Raw genomic sequence first — 24028 nt, 5'->3', positions numbered from 1 at the left:
ATTTTTGCGTTGCTTATCGTTGCCATTGTTCTGCTATTAATACCAGTAGCACTGTAGCACTGTTGTGAGTTACTTGTCGGCTAAGCAGTTTAACTACGCTCCGTAGTTTCATGCTGTGCTCACTAGCAGATAACTCCAGTCCCGTCCCCTGTTCTTAGGTTTTTTTTTTTTTTTTTTTTTTTTTTTTGACACATCGGTCTTGTGACTGGTTTGATGCGGACCGCCACAAATACATCTCCTGTGCTAACCTCTTCATCTCAGAGTAGACTTGCGACCTACGTCCTCAATTGTTTGCTGGACTTATTTCAATCCCTATCTTTCTCCATAGTTTTTAACCTCTACAGCCCACTCTACCACCATTGAAGTTATCCCCTAATGTCTTAACAGATGTTCTATCACCCTGTCCCTTCTTCTTGTCAGTGTTTTTCGTATATTCCCGTTCTCTCCGGTTTTGCGCAGAATCTCCTCATTCCTTCTGTTATCAGTGCACCTAATTTTCAACGATCGTCTGTAGGACCACATCTCAAATGCTTCGATTCTCCTCTGTTCCGGCTTTCCCACAGTCCATGTTTCACTATAATACAATTCTGTGCTCCAAACGGACATTCCCAGAAATTTCTTCTTCAGACTAAGGCCTATGTTTGATACTACTGGACTTCTCTTGCCCAGGAATTCCCTTTTTGCCAGTGCTTTTGATATTCTCCCTGCTCCGTCCATCATGGGTTATTTTGCTGCCTAGGTAGCTGTTAGTACTAATATTAAGTTTCTCGCTATTCTAGTACTACCCATTGCTTTCGTCTTTGCCGGCCGAAGTGGCCGTGCGGTTAAAGGCGCTGCAGTCTGGAACCGCAAGACCGCTACGGTCGCAGGTTCGAATCCTGCCTCGGGCATGGATGTGTGTGATGTCCTTAGGTTAGTTAGGTTTAACTAGTTCTAAGTTCTAGGGGACTAATGACCTCAGCAGTTGAGTCCCATAGTGCTCAGAGCCATTTGAACCATTTTTTTTTGCTTTCGTCTTTCTTCGATTTACTGTCAATCCATAATCTGTACTCATTAGACTGTTCATTACATTCAGCATATCATGTAATTCTTCTTCACTTTCACTGAGGACAACAATACCATCAGCGAATCTTAATAATTTTTCATCTTGAATTTCAATTCCTGTCTTGAACCTTTCTTTTATTCCCATATTTGCTTTTTCGATGTATAGCTTGAACAGTAGGATGATGTTTTCCCGAAAGTCAGACAGTATATCGCCAGACTCATACGTGCTACACACCAACGTGAATAGTCGTTTTCTTGCCATTTTCCCCAATGATTTTAGGAATTATGATGGAATGTTATCTACCCCTTTTGCCCTATACTGGTTTCACTTTCTATTCTGTATCGACTCTTGTTTCTTCTTGTATCACGTCATCAGACAAGTCGTCCCCCTCATAGAGGCATTCAATGTACTCTCTCCACCTAACCGCTCTCTCTTCCGCGTTTAACAGTGCGATTACCATTGCACTCTTATTGTTACCATCCGCATTTTAAATTCACCGAAGGTTATTTTGACTTTTCTGTATGCCGAGTCACTCTTTCAGACAACCATTTCTTTTTCGATTTCTTCACATTTTTTATGCAGCCAATTCGGCTTAGCTTCCCTGCACTTCCTGTTTATTTCATTCCCAACTGACTTGTATTTCTGAATTTCCCTGAACCTCTTTGTACTTCCTTCGATCAGCTGAAGTATTTTTTCTGTTACCCATAGTTTCTTCCCAGTTAACTGCCTTGTACCTACGTCTTCAATTGATCTGCCCATTGAGCTGTTTCTTTTCGCATTATGTTGACACGGCGACCGGCCAGTACCGTTGGGTCTTCAAGACTTTTCCCAACGGTGTTTTATTCCTGTTAATTCTAAGCATAGTCCATTTTGTTTTCAGAAAGTTTGGCTACAGCTGATAATGACTTGCATGCTTTCCGAATTAGCTCGTTTATCTCTCTACAAAAGACTCTTCTCACAGGAGGACCATGTTTGATTTCACGTTCGCCCTTTCAAATTAAAGTTTTCTGTGGTTTCCGAAAACAGTTTAATTTTAATGACGATGTGGTTCCGTTGATAAAAGGGACACGTCCTATCTTTCCCCGCCCTAGTTTGCGCTTTGTTATAGTTATTTTTACGCACATCCAGAATGATATTTTGGTGATTCCGTCTTCTCGATATAACATTTAAAACTATTTTCAAGTGAATGATCTGCTCTGAGGGCTCTGTTCAGTGATACCAATTTTATACAATCTTGTCATCTGATATTAACAAGTAGGCGTCACATCACGTCAGAGAGTGAGGAAGTCACCATTCAGCTGGTGTTTAAAGTTTACATTAAAAAGCATTTACCAAGAAGAAAGCTTTAAAGTTGTCTGTCAAAATCAAACTTTCAGTACTGATTTTCTTTCACGTATTCTAAATCGCAGACACTCTGGAAAGCTAAATTATATACCGAGCAATCGATCTCTGAATGCATGACTGTCATTAACTGACTTATTAGGAGTATCTAAGGAAGAAAACACTTTGGTGAGGCAGCTCCGGCGGCCGATCAGCCGCGCGGGATTAGCTGAGCGGTCTAGGGCGCTGCAGTCATGGACTGTGCGGCTAGTGCCAGCGGAGGTTCGAGTCCTCCCTCGGGCATGGGTGTGTGTGTTTGTACTTAGGATAAGTTAGGTTAAGTAGTGTGTAAGCTTAGGGACTGATGACCTTAGCAGTTAAGTCACATAACATTTCACACACATTTGAACATTTTTGCGGCCGATCAGAATGAAAGCACCGCACTCTTGGAACTTTTAGTTTTAACGCAGAAAGAAGGGTCTAGATGGAAGTTAACAATCGGCATCGACATGTGTTTCAAGACGGCATTACGGTTGGATTAGACTTAAGTAGAACTGAAGTCAGTATCTGTTGTTCATTGTCACATCCAGCGCTGTTGCCTGTTTTCTGGTTTGTATTGCAAGGCATGACATAACGGTATTTAGAGCATTTTCAGAACTTATCGAATACTTTGTTGAGTCGGTACGTTCGTTTGCTTGATTAGATGGGTAACTTCGGACGCAGTGCAGAGTAGGATTTGCGTTAGATCACCCGATTGTTGGGGCATATGCATCCATCACAGTAGCGTTTAGCGAGTTTCTTTCAACACCTTACTTCCTGATGCATACCGAATCCTTTTTGTTTAAATATTCTGTTTTTACTGATTCAGTGTACCACCACTGAGCGGCTCATGAGTCACGCTTGCTTGGCTCAGCCGGAAGATTACTGTCCCGCGAAAGACAAGAAGCCCATGTTCAAATCTCTCTCAGGCACACAGTTCTGATCTCCCAGTAAGTTTCAAAATGAAAATGTCTTCATCTATGCCTGGAGCAAAGTTCTGTTCTTGTTGTATTGGCAAATGCTGTGCAATAACGTAGCAAACTCATGTGATAAATAACTTTTATAGAGTTTTTGAAGTGGTCTCATTATATTCGAGTATTGTTCGAATGGATGAGTTGGAATACCGTACCGTCAAAAAATTCTTGGTTTTGGACGATGTTCCGCAATCAGAAATTCGCCAAAAGAAGGCGAATGTTTGGAAGGAGGCTGCTCCTCTATTTTCAGCAAGCTAGAGAACGAGCGGCATTTTTCGGAAGTGATTTTACTTCTCTCGAATATCGTCCATAACACAGACATCAAAATACTGCAATCACAGATCACAGCGTAGAGAAAGTTTGCAACACGGCATCGGACAGTCGGCGATTGAATGTGTATGAAACAGCTGACGCTTTACGCATATCACAAGGAAGAATACAAGAATTATATATGAAAAAGCGTTGTGAGACGTGGCTACCAAATACGCAAATACACTCCTGGAAATGAAAAAAGAACACATTGACACCGGTGTGTCAGACCCACCATACTTGCTCCGGACACTGCGAGAGGGCTGTACAAGCAATGATCACACGCACGGCACAGCGGACACACCAGGAACCGCGGTGTTGGCCGTCGAATGGCGCTAGCTGCGCAGCATTTGTGCACCGCCGCCGTCAGTGTCAGCCAGTTTGCCGTGGCATACGGAGCTCCATCGCAGTCTTTAACACTGGTAGCATGCCGCGACAGCGTGGACGTGAACCGTATGTGCAGTTGACGGACTTTGAGCGAGGGCGTATAGTGGGCATGCGGGAGGCCGGGTGGACGTACCGCCGAATTGCTCAACACGTGGGGCGTGAGGTCTCCACAGTACATCGATGTTGTCGCCAGTGGTCGGCGGAAGGTGCACATGCCCGTCGACCTGGGACCGGACCGCAGCGACGCACGGATGCACGCCAAGACCGTAGGATCCTACGCAGTGCCGTAGGGGACCGCACCGCCACTTCCCAGCAAATTAGGGACACTGTTGCTCCTGGGGTATCGGCGAGGACCATTCGAAACCGTCTCCATGAAGCTGGGCTACGGTCCCGCACACCGTTAGGCCGTCTTCCGCTCACGCCCCAACATCGTGCAGCCAGCCTCCAGTGGTGTCGCGACAGGCGTGAATGGAGGGACGAATGGAGACGTGTCGTCTTCAGCGATGAAAGTCGCTTCTGCCTTGGTGCCAATGATGGTCGTATGCGTGTTTGGCGCCGTGCAGGTGAGCGCCACAATCAGGACTGCATACGACAGAGGCACACAGGGCCAACACCCGGCATCATGGTGTGGGGAGCGATCTCCTACACTGGCCGTACACCACTGCTGATCGTCGAGGGGACACTGAATAGTGCACGGTACAACCAAACCGTCATCGAACCCATCGTTCTACCATTCCTAGACCGGCAAGGGAACTTGCTGTTCCAACAGGACAATGCACGTCCGCATGTATCCCGTGCCACCCAACGTGCTCTAGAAGGTGTAAGTCAACTACCCTGGCCAGCAAGATCTCCGGATCTGTCCCCCATTGAGCATGTCTGGGACTGGATGAAGCGTCGTCTCACGCGGTCTGCACGTCCAGCACGAACGCTGGTCCAACTGAGGCGACAGGTGGAAATGGCATGGCAAGCCGTTCCACAGGACTACATCCAGCATCTCTACGATCGTCTCCATGGGAGAATAGCAGCCTGCATTGCTGCGAAAGGTGGATATACACTGTACTAGTGCCGACATTGTGCATGCTCTGTTGCCTGTGTCCATGTGCCTGTGGTTCTGTCAGTGTGATCATGTGATGTATCTGACCCCAGGAATGTGTCAATAAAGTTTCCCCTTCCCGGGACAATGAATTCACGGTGTTCTTATTTAAATTTCCAGGAGTGTATTTCACATCCAGATCAAAAGTAACCCAATTAATGTCCAGCGTGCATTTTTCAACGTCCTGAGGACGCTGAGTTACGACTTCACGACACAAACGAAATAGCAGTGAACACAGTGGAAAATCTTGAAGTAGGTCTCGTATGGTGTAAAGATTATAGCTATAGATTTTTTTTTTTTTTTGCAATGGAAAGCAAACTGAATATTTTTGTAAGGAAATTCAAGGAAATTTTTTGGGCGAAGAGGGCGAGAAGCTACCGAATTTCGCAAGGAGAGAAAGTTTCATTGCTACGGTAAAACTATTCACAAATTTATGAATGGGAGGAATGGATCATTTTAATTTACGAATTGATGCATCATTCTTTGCACTAAGCACAGTTCGGGCAGTACGTCTAAAGGCTTCACGGTAGCCGCGATTTGGGTATTTGGCAGACCGTCAAAAGATCTACTCGCTGGACTGACACCGGACATAGCACAGAGATGTACAAAGTGACTAAAAGTGAAACGTTGATGCATTTTTGACAATTTCACTGCTAGTCTGAGAAATGTTCATCTTGCCGTTTTATTCATTTCAATTATGAGATACAAAGTAGCGTATAGTGTCCCTTATCATTATACAGTATACACTGTACTAAATCTTACCTTCGTATTGTGGAAATGCGCTGTTTTCGCCTTTGTATGAGAATTTATATTCGTAAACAGGAACGTCAGCAGATTCATTGACCAGTAAACGTACAGTCATGTCGACAGGTTCGTTGTAGTAGAGGTCGCTGATTAGCTGCGAAGATAAAATTACACTTGTAATGAAATAATAAAGGGAATTTGAAATAAAAAGTGCACAACAGGGAATGTAAAAGTAATTCATTATAACAGAGAAGCGAAACAATACTGGTTCAAATGGCTCTGAGCACTATGGGAGTTAACATCGGAGGTCATCAGTCCCCTAGAACTCAGAACTACTTAAACCTAACTAACCTAAGGACATCACACACATCCATGCCCGAGGCAGGATTCGAACCTGCGACCGTAGCGGTCGCGCGGTTCCAGACTGAAGTGCTTAGAACCGCTCGGTCACAACGGCCGGCGATGGTCATCGGTCTGCATTTTTAGTGACCTGATACTCTGGAGAGGGACAGACGAATCTACACAGTGCATTGAGAGTAAAGTTGAATGACAGGGGAATGCCCGTCGAAACAGGAATGACAGACGAATGTGAGAGGCATGGTATGCGGTAATAAGGAATAAAAAGACCTTGAAACCCACGAAACAGATTAAGATAGGTAACACGTAGGCTGAAGTAATTGATGCCAAGTTCTTCTGAACCATTAGTGAAGAGAGCGATTGAATGTAGAGGAAAAAATGTAAGTATCAAAACGTTACTCTGTGTGTATGGAGAACTGTGGCACTTCCTGTAATCTGACTCAAATTTAGTGATAAGTGTGTATCGCAGCGAGTTGGGTACTTGCAAAAATAATGGTTCACTGAGTCTGTAATGCACAGGGTGAATAACGTAAAACCTGTGCCGCATACACTTCTAAAATGGAAGGAGCCATTGATGTGCTGTTTTCACAGGAGTGAAGTGAAACCAATGGCGCACAATTGTAATCGACATACAGATTTTCGTAATCACTAGCATGTGTATTTTTTAAATGAACGTTTTAATTCAACATTTTGTAACTGAAAAATGGCCAGTGAGGTAACCAAATTGAAGCTGTTGTACAATAAGGCGTCAATGATGTTTTTTTCAGGATTCAAGTATAAGTAGTCCAGGAGCAATCGCACTTTCAAAATTGTAAATACTGTCAATTGTCTGCTTCACACGTCACTGCTAACTTAACCGAAGGAGTGAATAAACAAATGATATGGGTTCTGGAGGAGGAGAAGAACTGGCCTTCAAAGGTGGTGTCCATGATACCGACCAGCAGCTGCAGCTTCAATACAAGCCTCATTCCTACCAAATAAAGACTGATGCCGATGCCGCAACATACCATCAGAAATTTCATTACAAGCAAAAATAACTGTCGTTTCATATGATATGGTGAAGTTGGTACGTCCTTGGGAACACGCTCTTTTAACTTTCCTCAGAGAAAAAATGGATTGGATCAAATTTGCTGAAGAGGCTGGTGATGATACATGTAGCGGCGTCACTATTATTTGGGAGTTACTGTGGACAATGGTGGCGCAGCAGCCGCAGCAGTTGAAGAAGCCATTAGCAGCGAGCGGGTACTCAGGTGTCGGAATACTGGTTGCAGCAACAGGACTGTTTAAAGAATGAAAAGCGAGCCAGGCTGAGCACCGAAATCCCGTCTCATTATCGCAAAGACGGGGCTCTCGTGGGACTGCCAAGTTACGGATTTGTATTCTGTATGTGGCTGGAAGCAGTTCATCAGGACAACAAATGAAATGCTAAACAGTTTTCAATCCTCGTAGAGGAACTCACAGTCGACCGACACCTGCTACAACGAGAGCACATACGCCAGACACCAGAGTGCTATGGGTCAGGAAGCAGCCACCACGAGTTTGGGCCTCTCCCACCACTGGACCATCTTCTAGCTCCGGTGGGCCGACTCCAGACCCTCAACAGCATCCTGCCCTGGTGGCAGCCGATAGTGTCTGGGGCATTACAACAGGCGCCCTCCTATGCTGGTGAGGGCGACATGGCGACTCGTGCCTTTGATCGCGTAGTTCCTCAACTGTGGGCTGTCATCCCGTACAGGAATTCGAGCAGACTTCCACAGCGCTGGCGTTTTCTGCGAGCAGCCTCGTTGCACCTAACTGAGGCACGTACTGCTCAGCAGGCTTCTGGACGTCAGTGTTCCTGGGCACGGACTCCACGAGTGGCCTCCTGACTGACAGCTAGCCACGACTGCACACCATGAGTAAACCATGGTAGGTGATAAAAGGGGTGTGGCCGCCGCGCTGCAGCTCTGTGAATGTACTAGCATGAATCTTAATGAAATATTTAACTTTATGATGTTGTTCTCCTGAGCTGCCAACGGCCTGTACCCTGGCCACGACTCACTACCACACCCTGTCCACACAGAAGTGGCCCTTCACCCCGGACAATTTCATGCAGGTATCCTTCGTCTACTGCAACGATTAGGAAACAGTAGCTGGAGACAATCTTGAGTACGCTGTGCACTATGTGCTGCACAGCCGTCAACCCAATACCACATAACCAATTGGTACATACACACCACTTCACTGGCACGACCTAAAACAGTGGTGGAGGTTCACGCGAAATCTACTTTGCTCCAAAGCGACCAGTGAGTGCTTTCTGGGGGTGGCTAATACTTTGTGCGGTAAGCTAACGAGATTTCTGCTGCTAGGGGGGGGGGGGGGGGGGCAGATAAAACTCCTCCCTGGTCTCGAAGTCCCAGATCCAGCAGACTGGTGCCACGCACACAGGGTATCGACTCCCCCGTCATCTGGCGACAACAAATGAACCACTAACCAGTATAAATAACTTTCAATTCTGGCAGAGGTATTCATAATCCGGCAGCACCTACCAGAATGAGAGGACTATGCAAGGCATTAGACTAATGTGGGTCAGCCAATAGCCACCACGAGTTTGGGCCACTGTCACCACTAAACCATCTTCTAGCACCAAGACCACCCTAGTCTTGGCGGCTTTCTACTGATCGCCCAGCTGCAGGCTTTCAGCACCAGCCACACTCCTGCTCTGGTATCCAAGTCCCGGGTCCAGCAAACTGGTGCTACTCAGCCAGGGTGTTGACTCCCTGACTATCCCGCCTCGGAGCAACCCTGACACAGAATCATACACAGCTAAACACCAGTACACAGTTGATTGTGGACGTATTGCTGCAATAAACGGCCACTTCACAGACAGCTGACGAGGTAATAATGAGGCCTCAACGAACTGCATGGGACAGTGGCCACAATTAATAGCCTAACGGTTAGAGTGTGGAATAGAAATAACATCCATGCACAATGCGAAGAGTTAAGGCAATTATTCTGAGACAAGAATATCGACGAGTGGGGCAACATGTGCCTGATGTGTGAGATGCACTTAAGACATCCTATCTGAAACACCCAACTGCTATCGCTTTGACCAGATACAGTTTTCTACGTTCGAAAGGCCGAGTGAGGTGGCGTAGTCATTAGCGCACTGCATTCGCATTCGGGAGGACGACGGTTCAAACTTGCGTCCAGCCATCCTCATTTAGGTTTTCCGTGATTTCCCTAAATCGCTCCAGGCAAATGTCGGGATGGTTCCTTTGAAAGGGCACGGCCGATTTCCTTTCCCATCCCAGACACAATCCGAACTTCATCTCTAAAATGTGTGTGAATTCTTAAGGGACCGAACTGCTGAGGTCATCGGTCCCTAGACTTACACACTACTTTGAACTAACTTATGCTAAGAGCAACACACACACCCTTTCTCGAGGGAGGACTCGAACCTCCGGCGGGAGGGCCCGCTCAGTCCGTGACATGGCACCTCAAACCGCGCGTTCGGTCTGCGTGGCGTCCTCTATCTTTAATGACCTTGATGTCGATGGGTCGTTAAACCGAATTTCCTTCCTTTTACTTTTGAAAGCGATCTACAACACCGCCAGGTCCGTCTCCCTGCGCTAGAGAAGGTGGAAGGAAACAAATGTTGCACTGAAGACATTGTAAGGTGAATTACATTCACCACTGCGAATCTTCCACATGTTGCTCTGCTCCAACCACCTGACTTTACCAAATTAATGTTTTCTCAGGCAGTAAGTTTAATGCAAAACATGCCAAGTAGCACGATGCCATAGTGCTGGGACTATTCGCAGTAAGCAGAAGGCAGCCCAGTGTGGTTCATGTCGCTATCACTGAATGGATTATCATGAAATGTCTGCGCAGCAACAGTGAATGGCCTCTCTTCTAATCGCCTGTCGACGTCGACAAATACATCTCTATACCAACATGTGAACGCATCAAATCGTAGGTATACTGAAACATAGCAAGATGTAAAATTCCACATTGCCTGATACAGCACGTAAATTAAATACTGTTTTCATTCGTTTCTTATTTCGTTTTGGAACTGGACAGACCGACATACGAATAAACTATTAATATTCTTTGTTGACCTGTAATTTTCTAAATGTTATTATTCAGTATATAACCTACATGCGGCTAACGATAATAGAATAATTATGTCGTGTAGAAAACTTTTTAAACGAAATATTCAATACTGAAGACTAATGGAAAGCACATACCCTTAAAAACCCGATCCAGCTAATAACTGTTTTAGGTCTGACCTACGACATTTGATAGATCTCTTTTCATTCTGTGTAAAGAACACTGTGCCTTTTTTCTAAGTTTTGTAATTACGAAAATATTAGTATTTAAAAACGTTGGAACTAGTATTTAAAAATACTGGAATGAAAATCCTTCAAAAGTCCATTGTTACCATCTTGAACCGCAATTTTTTCTGTGTTCAAGAATTTACGATGCCTTTACTACCGAAATGTGTTAATGAAATATTTCGATTATATAATATGATTTTCGATAAAAATATTGGTGGGCTGTGCTAAAACATGAGGAGAAAACAGCGAGTCTAAAAATCTGCTCCAAAAAAACAGAACTTAATAGTAAAACTATTTAAAAAAATATGTATTGCCTGATTTGAATATGTATTTCTCGTCACTATTTTCTTTTATGTTGTTACTGTAACTGCGTCGTATTTTCACATTTCGTAAAACCATTCCTATGTGAGTCTTTACATAGAGGCCACGAACAATGCCACCGTCAGAACTGGTTGAAGATTCATTAAGTTCCTACATTTATTCGGCCGCAAGATACACTCTGCGTCGAGTATTGCACGTGTTGTTGTTGTGGCCTTCGGTTCTGAGACTGGTTTGATGCAGCTCTCCATGCTACTCTATCCTGTGCAAGCTTCTTCATCTTCCAGTACCTACTGCAACCTACATCCTTCTGAATCTGTTTAGTGTATTAATCTCTTGGTCTCCCTCTACGATTTTTACCCTCCACGCTGCCCTCCAATACTAAACTGGTGATCCCTTGATGCCTCAGAACATGTCCTACCAACCGATCCCTTCTTCTAGTCAAGTTGTGCCACAAACTTCTCTTCTCCCCAATCCTATTCAATACCTCCTCATTAGTTATATGATCTACCCATCTAATCTTCAGCATTCTTCTGTAGCACCACATTTCGAAAGCTTCTCATCTCTTCTTGTCCAAACTAGTTATCGTCCATGTTTCACTTCCATACATGGCTACGCTCCATACAAATACTTTCAGAAACGACTTCCTGACACTTAAATCTATACTCGATGTTAACAAATTTCTCTTCTTCAGAAACGCTTTCCTTGCCATTGCCAGTCTACATTTTATATCCTCTCTACTTAGACCATCATCAGTTATTTTGCTCCCCAAGTAGCAAAACTCCTTTACTAATTGAAGTGTCTCATTCCCTAATCTAATTCCCTCAGCATCACCCGACTTAATTCGACTACATTCCATTATCCTCGTTTTGCTTTTGTTGATGTTCATCTTATACCCTCCTTTCATGACACTGTCCATTCCGTTCAACTGCTATTCCAAGTCCTTTGCTGTCTCTGATAGAATTACAATGTCATCGGCGAACCTCAAAGTTTTTATTTCTTCTCCATGGTTTTTAATACCTACCCCGAATTTTTCTTTTGTTTCCTTCACTGCTTGCTCAATATACAGATTGAATAACATCGGGGAGAGGCTACAACCCTGTCTCACTCCCTTTCCAACCACTGCTTCCCTTTCATGCCCCTCGACTCTTATAACTGCCATCTGGTTTCTGTACAAATTGTAAATAGCCTTTCGTTCCCTGTATTTTACCCCTGCCACCTTCAGAATTTGAAAGAGAGTATTCCAGTCAACATTGTCAAAAGCTTCCTCTGAGTCTACAAATGCTAGAAATCTAGCTTCTAAGATAAGTCAAAGGGTCAGTATTGCTTCACGTGTTCCAATATTTCTACGGAATCCAAACTGATCTTCCCCGAGGTCGGCTTCTACCAGTTTTTCCATTCGTTTGTAGAGAATACGCGTTAGTATTTTGCATCCGTGACTTATTAAACTGATAGTTCGGTAATTTTCACATCTGTCAACACCGGCTTTCTTTGGTATTGGAATTCCTCTTGAAGTCTAAGGGTATTTCGCCTGTCTCATACATCTTGCTCACCAGATGGTAGAGTTTTGTTAGGACTGGCTCTCCCAAGGCCGTCAGTAGTTCCAATGGAATGCTGTCTACTCCGGGGGCCTTGTTTCGACTTAGGTCTTTCAGTGCTCTGTCAAACTCTTCACGTAGTATCGTATCTCCCATTTCATCTTCATCTACATCCTCTTCCATTTCCATAATATTGTCCTCAAGTGCATTGTCCTTGTATAGGCCCTCTGTATACTACCTCCACCTTTCTGCTTTCCATTCTTTGCTTAGAACTGGGTTTCCATCTGAGCTCTTGATATTCATACAAGTTGTTCTCTTTTCTCCAAAGGTCTCTTTAATTTTCCTGTAGGCAGTATCTATCTTACCCCTAGTGAGATAAGTCTCTACATCCTTACATTTAGCCATCTCTGCTTATCCATTTTGCACTTCCTGTCGATCTCATTTTTGAGACGTTTGTATTCCTTTTTGCCTGATTCATTTACTGCTTTTTTATATTTTCTCCTTTCATCAATTAAATTCTGTATTTCTTCTGTCACGCAAGAATTTCTAATAGCCCTCGTCTTTTTACCTACTTGATCCTCTGCTGCCTTCACTACTTCATCTCTAAAGCTACCCATTCTTCTTCTACTGTATTTGTTTCCCCCATTCCTGTCAATTGTTCTCATATGCTCTCCCTGAAACTCTGTACAACCTGTGGTTCTTTCAGTTTATCCAGGTCCCATCTCCTTAAATTCCCACCTTTTTGCAGTTTCTTCAGTTTTAATCTACAGTTCATAACCAATAGATTGTGATCAGAGTCCACATCTGCCAATGGAAATGTCTTACAATTTAAAACCTGGTTCCTAAATCTCTGTCTTACCATTATGTAATCTACCTGTAACCTGTCAGTATCTCCAGGCTGCTTCCATGCATACAACCTTCTTTTATGATTCTTGAACCAAGTGTTAGCTATGATTAAGTTGTGCTCTGTGCAAAATTCTATCAGGCGGCTTCCTCTTTCATTTCTTAGCCCCAACCCATATTCACCTACTGCGTTTCCTTCTCTCCCTTTTCCTACTACCGAATTCCAGTCACCCATGAATATTAAATTTTCGTCTCCCTTCACTATCTGAATAATTTCTTTTATTTCATCATACATTTCTTCAATTTCTTCATCATCTGCAGAGCTAGTTGGCATACAAACTTGTACTTCTGTAGTAGGCGTGGGCTTCGTGTCTATCTTGGCCACAATAGTGCGTTCACTATGCTGTTTGTAGTAGCTTACTCGCATTCCTGTTTTCCTATTCATTATTAAACCTACTCCTGCATTACCCCTATTTGACTTTGTATTTATAACCCTGTATTCACCTGACCAAAAGTCTTGTTCCTCCTGCCACCGAACTTCACTAATTCCCACTATAACTAACTTTAACCTACCCATTTCCCTTTTTAAATTTTCTAACCTACCTGCCCGATTAAGGGATCTGACATTCCACGCTCCGATCCATAGAACGCCAGTTTTCTTTCTCCTGATAACGACGTCTTCTTGAGTAGTCCCCGCCCGGAGATCCGAATGGGGGACTATTTTACCTCCGGAATATTTTACCCAAGAGGACGCCATCATCATTTAATCATACAGTAAAGCTGCATGCCGTCGGGAAAAATTACGGCTGTAGTTTCCCCTTGCTTTCAGCCGTTCGCAGTACCAGCACAGCAAGGCCGTTTTGGTTAGTGTTACAAGGCCAGATCAGTCAATCATCCAGACTGCTGCCCCTGCAACTACTGAAAAGGCTGCTGCCCCTCTTCAGGTACCACACGTTTGTCTGGCCTCTCAACAGATACCCCTCCGTTGTGGTTGCACCTATGGTACGGCTATCTGTTTCGCTGAGGCACGCAAGCCTCCCCACCAACTGCAAGGTTGATGGTTCTTGTAAAAGTTCTATAATGTCAGCAATTTGTATTTAGAGGTCAGCGTTGGGTATTCCACGAGTAAGAGTTGCGTTAATGCAGTAGCTAACATTTAGAGAGTTAGACTATTTGAAGTGTAGACTGCTGACCTGCTGTGTAAAAAAGTAGTGAAACTTGTTATTGGTAAGCTAATTATTATCATCAATGTGGTATGTGATAATAAATCTGCTTTATCCCAAATTTATCTTGAACGATGTCGACTTGATTATATGAAAATATTGCGTTCCTCTCAGTTCATTCACTGGACAACAAATGAAGAAAAAATCGAGATAAATAAGATCATCAACTTTAGACGTTGTTGCGGAACAACTGTGACCCACGCTGCAGTCTCAAAACGTTTGGAGCAGGACAACCATTACCTAACCTGACGTAGATGGCAACTGAGTTTTATGAAGACAGCTGATTTTTTTTAAATTTATTTATTTTCATAAAAACACATTTTAAAAGGCATACTGTTATGATGTACAACACGTAGTCCAGATCGTAAAACAAATCATACTTTTCTAAATACGTTTTCAAATTTTCAATAAAACGTGACTTTCTAGATATTATCTACTAATTGAATATATTATGTAGAACTCTTAACTTCTGGTTCTCAGGAAGCAATCCTCTTGAGTCCAGAGTGTTTCAGTATGACTTAAACACGTCGGGTGTTTCAGATATTAAAATACAAGATGTTCCTGGAGGAATGGTCAGAATTCACGAACATGACAGGCACGCTCACTTGAAGCAAAAAACTTAATGTGGACGTATGCCCCGATCCGAATGGTTTTCGAGATGGAACATTTGTTTCTGGGCTAGTGGTGCGCACTTATCTCTCTTACCCACGCAGTCTCCTTCCCATTTTATTATAGCTCAACCTAGCTCGCTGCTTTCAGCCTCTATACCCGGGTGGTCTTCCTGCCATTAAACTAGTCCGGTGCTCGTGCCACAGCGGAGGCTCACAATGTGCACTTCTTCTAATAACAGGATGGTGCTTCAACCCACCTCCATCGTGGTGTTGATGATTACTAAACTGGAAATTGACAACTGATGGATAGGTAGTGTTGGGCTTGATGATCAGCAATTCATGTCATGTGTTCCAATTTTCCTCGACCTAACCCCACGCAATTTTTTTGTATGATGTTATGTGAAATGGCAGCTAACTCTAAATATAGATAAATGCAAATTAATGCAGATGAATAGGAAAAAGAATCCTCTAATGTCTGAATACTCCGTTAGTATGAAACTTCCTGGCAGATTAAAACTGTGTGCCCGAGCGAGACTCGAACTCGAGACCTTTGCCTTTCGCGGGCAAGTGCTCTACCATCTGAGCTACCGAAGCACGACTCACGCCCGGTACTCACAGCTTTACTTCTGCCAGTATCTCGTCTCCTACCTTCCAAACTTTACAGAAGCTCTCCTGCGAACCTTGCAGAACTAGCACTCATGAAAGAAAGGATATAGCGGAGACATGGCTTAGCCACAGCCTGGGGGATGTTTCCAGAATGAGATTTTCACTCTGCAGCGGAGTGTGCGCTGATATGAAACTTCCTGGCAGATTAAAACTGTGTGCCCGAGCGAGACTCGAACTCGAGACCTTTGCCTTTCGCGGGCAAGTGCTCTACCATCTGAGCTACCGAAGCACGACTCACGCCCGGTACTCACAGCTTTACTTCTGCCAGTATCTCGTCTCCTACCTTCCAAACTTTACAGAAGCTCTCCTGCGAACCTTGCAGAACTAGCACTCATGAAAGAAAGTATATAGCGGAGACATGGCTTAGCCACAGCCTGGGGGATGTTTCCAGAATGAGATTTTCACTCTGCAGCGGAGTGTGCGCTGATATGAAACTTCCTGGCAGATTAAAACTGTGTGCCTGAGCGAGACTCGAACTCGGGACCTTTGCCTTTCGCGGGCAAGTGCTTTACCATCTGAGCTACCGAAGCACGACTCACGCCCGGTACTCACAGCCTTACTTCTGCCAGTAAAGCCATGTCTCCGCTATATCCTTTCTTTCAGGAGTGCTAGTTCTGAAAGGTTCGCAGGAGAGCTTCTGTAAAGTTTGGAAGGTAGGAGACGAGATACTGGCAGAAGTAAAGCTGTGAGTACCGGGCGTGAGTCGTGCTTCGGTAGCTCAGATGGTAGAGCACTTGCCCGCGAAAGGCAAAGGTCCCGAGTTCGAGTCTCGCTCGGGCACACAGTTTTAATCTGCCAGGAAGTTTCATATCAGCGCACACTCCGCTGCAGAGTGAAAATCTCATTCTGGAAACATCCCCCAGGCTGTGGCTAAGCCATGTCTCCGCTATATCCTTTCTTTCATGAGCGCTAGTTCTGCAAGGTTCGCAGGAGAGCTTCTGTAAAGTTTGGAAGGTAGGAGACGAGATACTGGCAGAAGTAAAGCTGTGAGTACCGGGCGTGAGTCGCGCTTCGGTAGCTCAGATGGTAGAGCACTTGCCCGCGAAAGGCAAAGGTCTCGAGTTCGAGTCTCGGTCAGGCACACAGTTGTAATCTGCCAGGAGGTTTCATATCAGCGCACACTCCGCTGCAGAGTGAAAATCTCATCTGGACTCCGTTAGGAGTGTAGCGCTTGACACAGTCACGTCGATTAAATATTTGGGCGTAACATTGCAGAGCGATATGAAGTGGGACAAGCATGTAATAGCAGTTGTGGGGAAGGCGGATAGTCGTCTTCGGTTCATTGGTAGAATTTTTGGAAGATGTGGTTCATCTGTAAAGGATACCGCCTATAAAACACTAATACGACCTATTCTTGAGTACTGCTCGAGCGTTTGGGATCCCTATCAGGTCGGATTGAGGGAGGACTTAGAAGCAATTCAGAGGCGGGCTGCTAGATTTGTTACTAGTAGGTTTGATCATTACGCGAGTGTTACGGAAATGCTTCAGGAACTCGGGTGGGAGTCTGTAGAGGAAAGGAGGCGTTCTTTTCGTGAATCGCTACTGAGGAAATTTAGAGAACCAGCATTTGACGCTGACTGCAGTACAGTTTTACTGCCGCCAACTTACATTTCGCCGAAAGACCAAAAAGATCTGATAAGTGAGATTAGGGCTCGTACAGAGGCATATAGGCAGTCATTTTTCCCTCGTTCTGTTAGGGAGTGGAACAGGGAGAGAAGATGATAGTTGTGGTACGAGGTACCCTCCGTCACGCACCGTATGGTGGATTGCGGAGTATGTATGTAGATGTAGTAGATGTAGATGAAAGATTCGGCGTTTGCGCCTTCTCCACCAGCAAACCTACCAGGACTGTAAGCTGGAAGTAACACTGCTTTTGAACACAGTGACAGGGACATGCTGCGCCGAATGTTGGAAGGACTTGATTATTCACTGGACATCTGCAGAATCAGTAGGGGGCCACATGTGGAGCACTTGTATTACGTTAAAAACTTTTTGAGCTTTTCTACGTGTGTGAAAAGCCCTGAGACAGTATCTCAATTAACATAGCTACGGCAAATCTCCGATATTGCTTCAGTTATTTATAGTAACGTAGTATTGGATACCTTTATCTAACACTGTGACCTCGTTCGTAAGAATTGCTATATTCGATAAGCTCCGATCAGCAAGCTGTCGTCTGTGAACGGGTGTTGTCGACGATTTATCTTTTGGTAACTGCAACAGTTTTTCGTTTTATCTTTTATACTCATGGTAGAGAATTTAATTTACGTCTTCGCGCACGTGGTGATGAGAGCTACCAAACTCGCACAGATGTGTGACGGATGTAATAAGTTTATGCCAAAATTTTAGATGTGAGCTCAACGTTATCACGGATTCTGAAACAGTTTCGGATTTCTTCTCTGATCTACATTTTCTTGATAGCCTTCATTGCATCTGGTGAAGTAAATATGTTTTAATGCTGACGTATTTTGGCGTAACTTTCCGACGTAAACATTACCTGTTGAACGAAATATGCTGCGTGATTAACGTTCTGTAGTAAACATTATCCGTTGAACCAAATATGTTGTGTGATCGTTAGCTTCTGTTCCTGTAATCTCCTGTACATGACGGTTGACTTCACTTCGTTAGCACGCTTTATAACAACTGAATTTCGTGTCGGCGCTTGGCACAACATGACAGTATTAGAGAGGAAACGCTTCTATTGTTCTGAAAATTATGCTTGTCACGAATCTGCTCTCGACTACGTTTAATCGCCCACGATTTAAAAAGTGCTGCTACTGGTAGTGATGCACTCTCAAGCAGTGAAATTAGTACGTTAAATACGTTTAAGAAGAAAATAGTCTCCGACAATGTATCGATTCCAAAGCCGGCAAATGAAATAGCTTAGTTCCTTTGAACAACAGTGTTTACGTTATTAAAGTGAACCAGTTCATTAACAGTTCCGACTTTCGATATATACAAAGATCCAAATGCAGCTTTTATTGAAGAAGTAAAAACCACCATAAAATCATTCAAAGGTTTTACATCTAAAACCAACAGCTGCATGCGTGTTGATATAAATCCAATGGCTTACTTAAATTACATAAAGGTGGTATTGCAGTCGCTCAGTAGTTTCATTCCTTTCTGCTCCTTGTTATTTCATGGTGAAAGAGCTAGCTTACATCTTAAAAGGAAAACTAATTTCAGAGCTAAGTTCTGTATCAAAAATTCCGTAGCTCTTGTTGATAAAATTTTATACAAGTCACACCCAGTTCTGAATCAGTATATTTTGATGTCTCTAGCTTGCCTGCAAATGTTCCCACCGATGAGTGTAGAAACACATTAACAGATATTTTGCACAATTCAAAGTAAATCCTGCAGAATTACATGACATAATCGTTGCTACTCAAATGAGCATAAAACAGTATTATTTACGGCGTCAGAATACTTATTATAAGCAGTTTGACGGCGTACCTATGGGCTCGACTCTTACTAATATACTATCTGAAACTTTCATGGGCAATTTTGAACAAAATTTCTTATATAAAGAGCCACTGAAATGTAAAATGAAGCACTGCTTTAGAGGTGTGGCACGACATGCTGTATTTAGGGACTGGTACCACACGATGGATACATTACTACAACATTTAACTCCCAAAATAAGAACATTCAATTCACACTGAAGCTGGGAGGCTCTTCTATAAATCAATTGGACTTTAATATAGATTTTAGGACAAGAGATACTTATTTAGCACTTACAAAACTATAACTACAAGTACAGTAGTTCCTGGAAGCTCCTGCAACCGACACAGCCACCAAGACACAGCTTTCTGTTCTATGACGTATCGCCTCATATCTATTCCATTATCTGAATCTGTCTTTCAAACAGAACTACTGACCCACAAATACATCGCTTCCAGTAATGCCTACAACTCTGTCCTGACTGATAACGTAATACAGAAAAATTTGCGAAAGTACGCCATTTGTATACCCTTACCAAAAGGAACCAGTCAGTAGTTACAAAAACATAGTGGCACATCTTCACATAACATTGCAAAAAAGGGCAATGTCTCGCAACTACCGACCTACATTTAATGATACCAATAGCATACCAAAATTTTTATTCAATAGTGAAGACAAACTGCAACCTCTGGCGCCGAATGGGGTGTATAAAATCACATGCAAGCACTGTGGAAAAGAATATATCGGTCAGTCAGGCAGAGCTGTGGCAATTAGGTTATCTGAACATGATAGGATATGGATATTTAGAAGGAACGATTCAACATTTGCTGATTATCTTTTAACAGAACACCATTCATATGACGTAGAATGTGAAGTTTTATATTCTGTTAACAGAAGCAAAAAGATGTGTTGTTGTTGTTGTATTCTTCAGTCCTGAAACTGGTGTGATGCAGCTCTCCATGCTGCTCTATTCTGTGCAAGCTTCTTCCTCTCGCAGTACTTACTGCAACCTACATCCTTCTGAATCTGTTTAGTGTATTCATCTGTTGGTCTCCCTCTACGATTTTTACTCTCTACTCTGCACTCCAATGCTAAATTTGTGATCCCCAGATGCCTCAGAACATGTCCTACCAACCGGTCCCTTCTTCTTGTCAAGTTGTGCCACGAACTCCTCTTCTCCCCAATTCTATTCAATACCCCCTCATTAGTTATGTGATCTACCCACCCAATCTTTAGCATTCTTCTGTAGCACCACATTTCGAAAGCTTCTATTCTCTCCTTGTCCAAACTATTTATCGTCCATGTTTCACTTCCATACATGGCTATACTCCATACAAATACTTTCAGAAACGACTTCCTGACACATAAATCTATACTCGATGTTAACAAATTTCTCTTCTTCAGAAACGCTTTAATGCCATTGCCAGTCTACATTTTATATCCTCTCTACTTCGACCATCATCAGTTATTTTGCTACCCAAATAGCAAAACTGCTTTACTACTTTAAGTGTCTCATTTCCTAATCTGATTCCCTCAGCATCATCCGATTTAATTCGACTACAGTCCATTATCCTCGTTTTGCTTTTGTTGATGTTCATCTTATACCCTCCTTTCATGACACTGTCCATTCCGTTCAACTGCTCTTCCAAGTCCTTTGCTGTCTCTGATAGAATTACAATGTCATCGGCGAACCTCAAAGTTTTTATTTCTTCTCCATGGTTTTTAATACCTACTCCGAATTTTTCTTTTGTTTCCTTCACTGCTTGCTCAATATACAGATTGAATAACATCGGGGAGAGGCTACAACCCTGTCTCACTCCCTTCCCAACCACTGCTTCCCTTTCATGCCTCTCGACTCTTGCAACTGCCGTCTGGTTTCTGTACAAATTGTAAATAGCCTTTCGCTCCCTGTATTTTACCCCTGCCAGCTTCAGAATTTGAAAGAGAGTATTCCAGCCAACATTGTCAAAAGCTTTCTCTAAGTCTACAAATGCTAGAAACGTAGGTTTGTCTTTCCTTAATCTTTCTTCTAAGTGTTCCAACATTTCTACGGAATCCAAACTGATCTTCCCCGAGGTCGGCTTCTACCAGTTTTTCCATTCGTCTGTAAAGAATTCGCGTTAGTATTTTGCATCCGTGACTTATTAATCTGATAGCTCGATAATTTTCACATCTGTCAACACCTGCTTTCTTTGAGATTGGAATTATTATATTCTTCTTGAAGTATGACGGTATGTCGCCTGTCTCATACATGTTGCTCACTAGATGGTAGAGTTTTGTCAGGACTGGTTCTCCCAAAGCCGTCAGTAGTTCTAATGGACTGTTGTCTACTCCCGGGGCCTTGTTTCGACTCAAGTCTATCAGTGCTCTGTCAAACACTTCACCCAGTATCGTATCTCCCATTTCCCATGACCCTATTGGAAATACTGCAAATCAACAAAGATATGACACTAAACTCAATTTTCCTTTGCCCCTCTGTTAAATTACGTTTTAGTTAGCAATATTGAATTTAAATTTTAAATTCAGTTTTATTTTTCATCAGCTGTTAAATGTATCTCCAAATAAACATGTTTTTTTTGTTTTCTTTTTTTTTAAAATAATTATTTATGCTCGAAAAAAGTGTACACACTGTATTTGTCATCAGTCTGGTGTCATGTATAACTTCTTAGTTAATAATACCTGTGTAAATCGCACTCATGTCATCTGTGTTTGCAATATTCAGTTATCACATGCAGATCGCTTAAAAACCGACGGTTTGTGGCGAAATAAATACACTACTGGCCATTGAAATTGGTACACCACGAAGATGACGTGCTACAGACAGATTTTAACCGACAGGAAGAAGATGCTGTGATATGCAAATGATTAGCGTTTCAGAGCATTCACACAAGGTTGGCGCCGGTGGCGACACCTACAACGTGCTGACATGAGGGAAGTTTCCAACCAATTTCTCATACACAAACAGAATATGACCGGCGTTGCCTGGTGAAACGTTGTTGTGATGCCTCGTGTAATGAGGAGAAATGCGTACCATCACGTTTCCGACTTTGATGAAGGACGGATTGTAGCCTATCGAGATTGCGGTTCATCGTATCGCGACACTGCTGCTCGCTTTGGTCGACATTCAGTGACTTTTAGCAGAATATGGAATCGGTGGGTTCAGGAGGGTAATACGGAATGCCGTGCTGGATCCCAACGGCCTTGTATCACTTGCAGTCCAGATGACAGGCATTTATCCCCATGGCTGTAACGGATCGTGCAGCCACGTCTCGATCCCTCAGTCAACAGATTGGGACGTTTGCAAGACAACAACCTTCTACACGAACAGGTCAACGACGTTTGCAGCAGCTTGAACTATCTGCTCTGAGACCATGGCTGCGGTTACCCTTGACGCTGCATCACAGACAGGAGCGCCTGCGATGTGTACTCAACGACGAACCTGGGTGCACGAATGGCAAAAAGTCATTTTTTCGGATGAATCCAGGTTCTGTTCAGGATGGTCACATCCGTGTTTGGCGACATCGCGGTGAACGCACATTGGAAGCGTGTATTCGTCATCGCCATACTGGCGTATGGTATGGGGTGCCATCGGTTATACGTTTCGGTCACCTCTTGTTCGCATTGCCGGCACTTCGAACAGTGGACGTTACATTTCAGATGTGTTACGACCCGTGGCTCTACCCTTCATTCGATCCCTATGAAACGCTACATTTCAACAGGATAATGCACGACCGCGTGTTGCAGGTCCTGTACGGGACTTTCTGGATACAGTAAATGTTCGACTACTGCCCTGGCCAGCACATTCTCCAGATCTCTCGCCAATTGGAAGCGTTTGGTCAATGGTGGCCGAGCAACTGGCTCATCACAATACGCCAGTCACTACTCTTGATGAACTGTAGTATCGTGTTGAAGCTGCATGGGCAGCTGTACCTGTACACGCCATGTCCAATATTTGTCCAATGAATACCCGTTTATCATCTGCACTTCTTCTTGGTGTAGCAATTTTAATGGCCAGTAGTGTGTCATTTTACGTAACGTAAGGAAGTATTTCCTTTCGATGTTAATAACGTTTTTTGTTATTTTTTTGAGTTGAGTCCTCAGTTTTTCTACTCTCAGTATAATAGAGTTTGCTGCATACTGGAAGGAATTCCTCTCACCACCTCTCACTACCCACTCTACGTTGTGCCCCCACACCACATAATCCACACTCACATCTTCAGTTTATTCTTTTCAGTAGCTCAAGTATGATAATATAGAGTAGAGATAATACGAGTAGCATAGTTGCTCCACGACCAATATGGGCTCTGTGAGATCACTCACAGCGTCTTCCACCACAATACCCATAAATTTAGGATGGCGTATAGCTCGTAGCGGTTGCTGAATCTCCTGCAATGGGAACTACAACGAGAATTTGGGGTGGGATGTTGACATCTCCGCGCTCCGGCTAGGGAACAGAACAGGCTGGCAGATATGTAGGTTCTGCACCGACTTCGGCACATTCTATTGCAGCATTTTGGAGAAGATCCTGTACGTGAGATAAATGACGAGGCCTAGTCTGGCAATTTTCTCTGTCGTGAATTTCAGTCTCATCGACCAGCTAGAGGACGGAGGTCATTACGGCTAGTTTAAGAGCGTCTTCTCCCTGTGTGATGTTCATCCTAAAAATTTCGGGCACCCTGTGTACAGTTTCTGTAGTAACGTAGAAGACAAATCTTATGTAGAATTCATATAATTTTTTCTTAAGGCTTAAATAATGAAGTCTGTCTGCAAATACGTAAAATTATTCTACTGTAAATTGGTCTGT

At 43.5% G+C, this 24028-nt stretch overlaps 1 protein-coding gene across 2 annotated transcripts in view; it reads right to left on the bottom strand.

Moving 5' to 3' along the window:
- Positions 1-24028, bottom strand: part of LOC126198895 (acetylcholinesterase-like) — a 186445-nt gene that overhangs the window by 37765 nt on the left and 124652 nt on the right. For both annotated transcript variants that reach the window (XM_049935514.1, XM_049935513.1), the window contains one exon: positions 5930-6065. In XM_049935514.1, the coding sequence (XP_049791471.1) occupies positions 5930-6065 (136 nt within the window). The remainder of the gene's footprint in view (positions 1-5929; positions 6066-24028) is intronic.

Source organism: Schistocerca nitens, chromosome 8, assembly GCF_023898315.1.
Source record: "Schistocerca nitens isolate TAMUIC-IGC-003100 chromosome 8, iqSchNite1.1, whole genome shotgun sequence".
Taxonomy (NCBI): Eukaryota; Metazoa; Arthropoda; class Insecta; order Orthoptera; family Acrididae; genus Schistocerca; species Schistocerca nitens.
The sequence above is the reverse complement of the archived record's forward strand: the minus strand, read 5'-3'. Positions and strand labels throughout refer to the sequence as shown.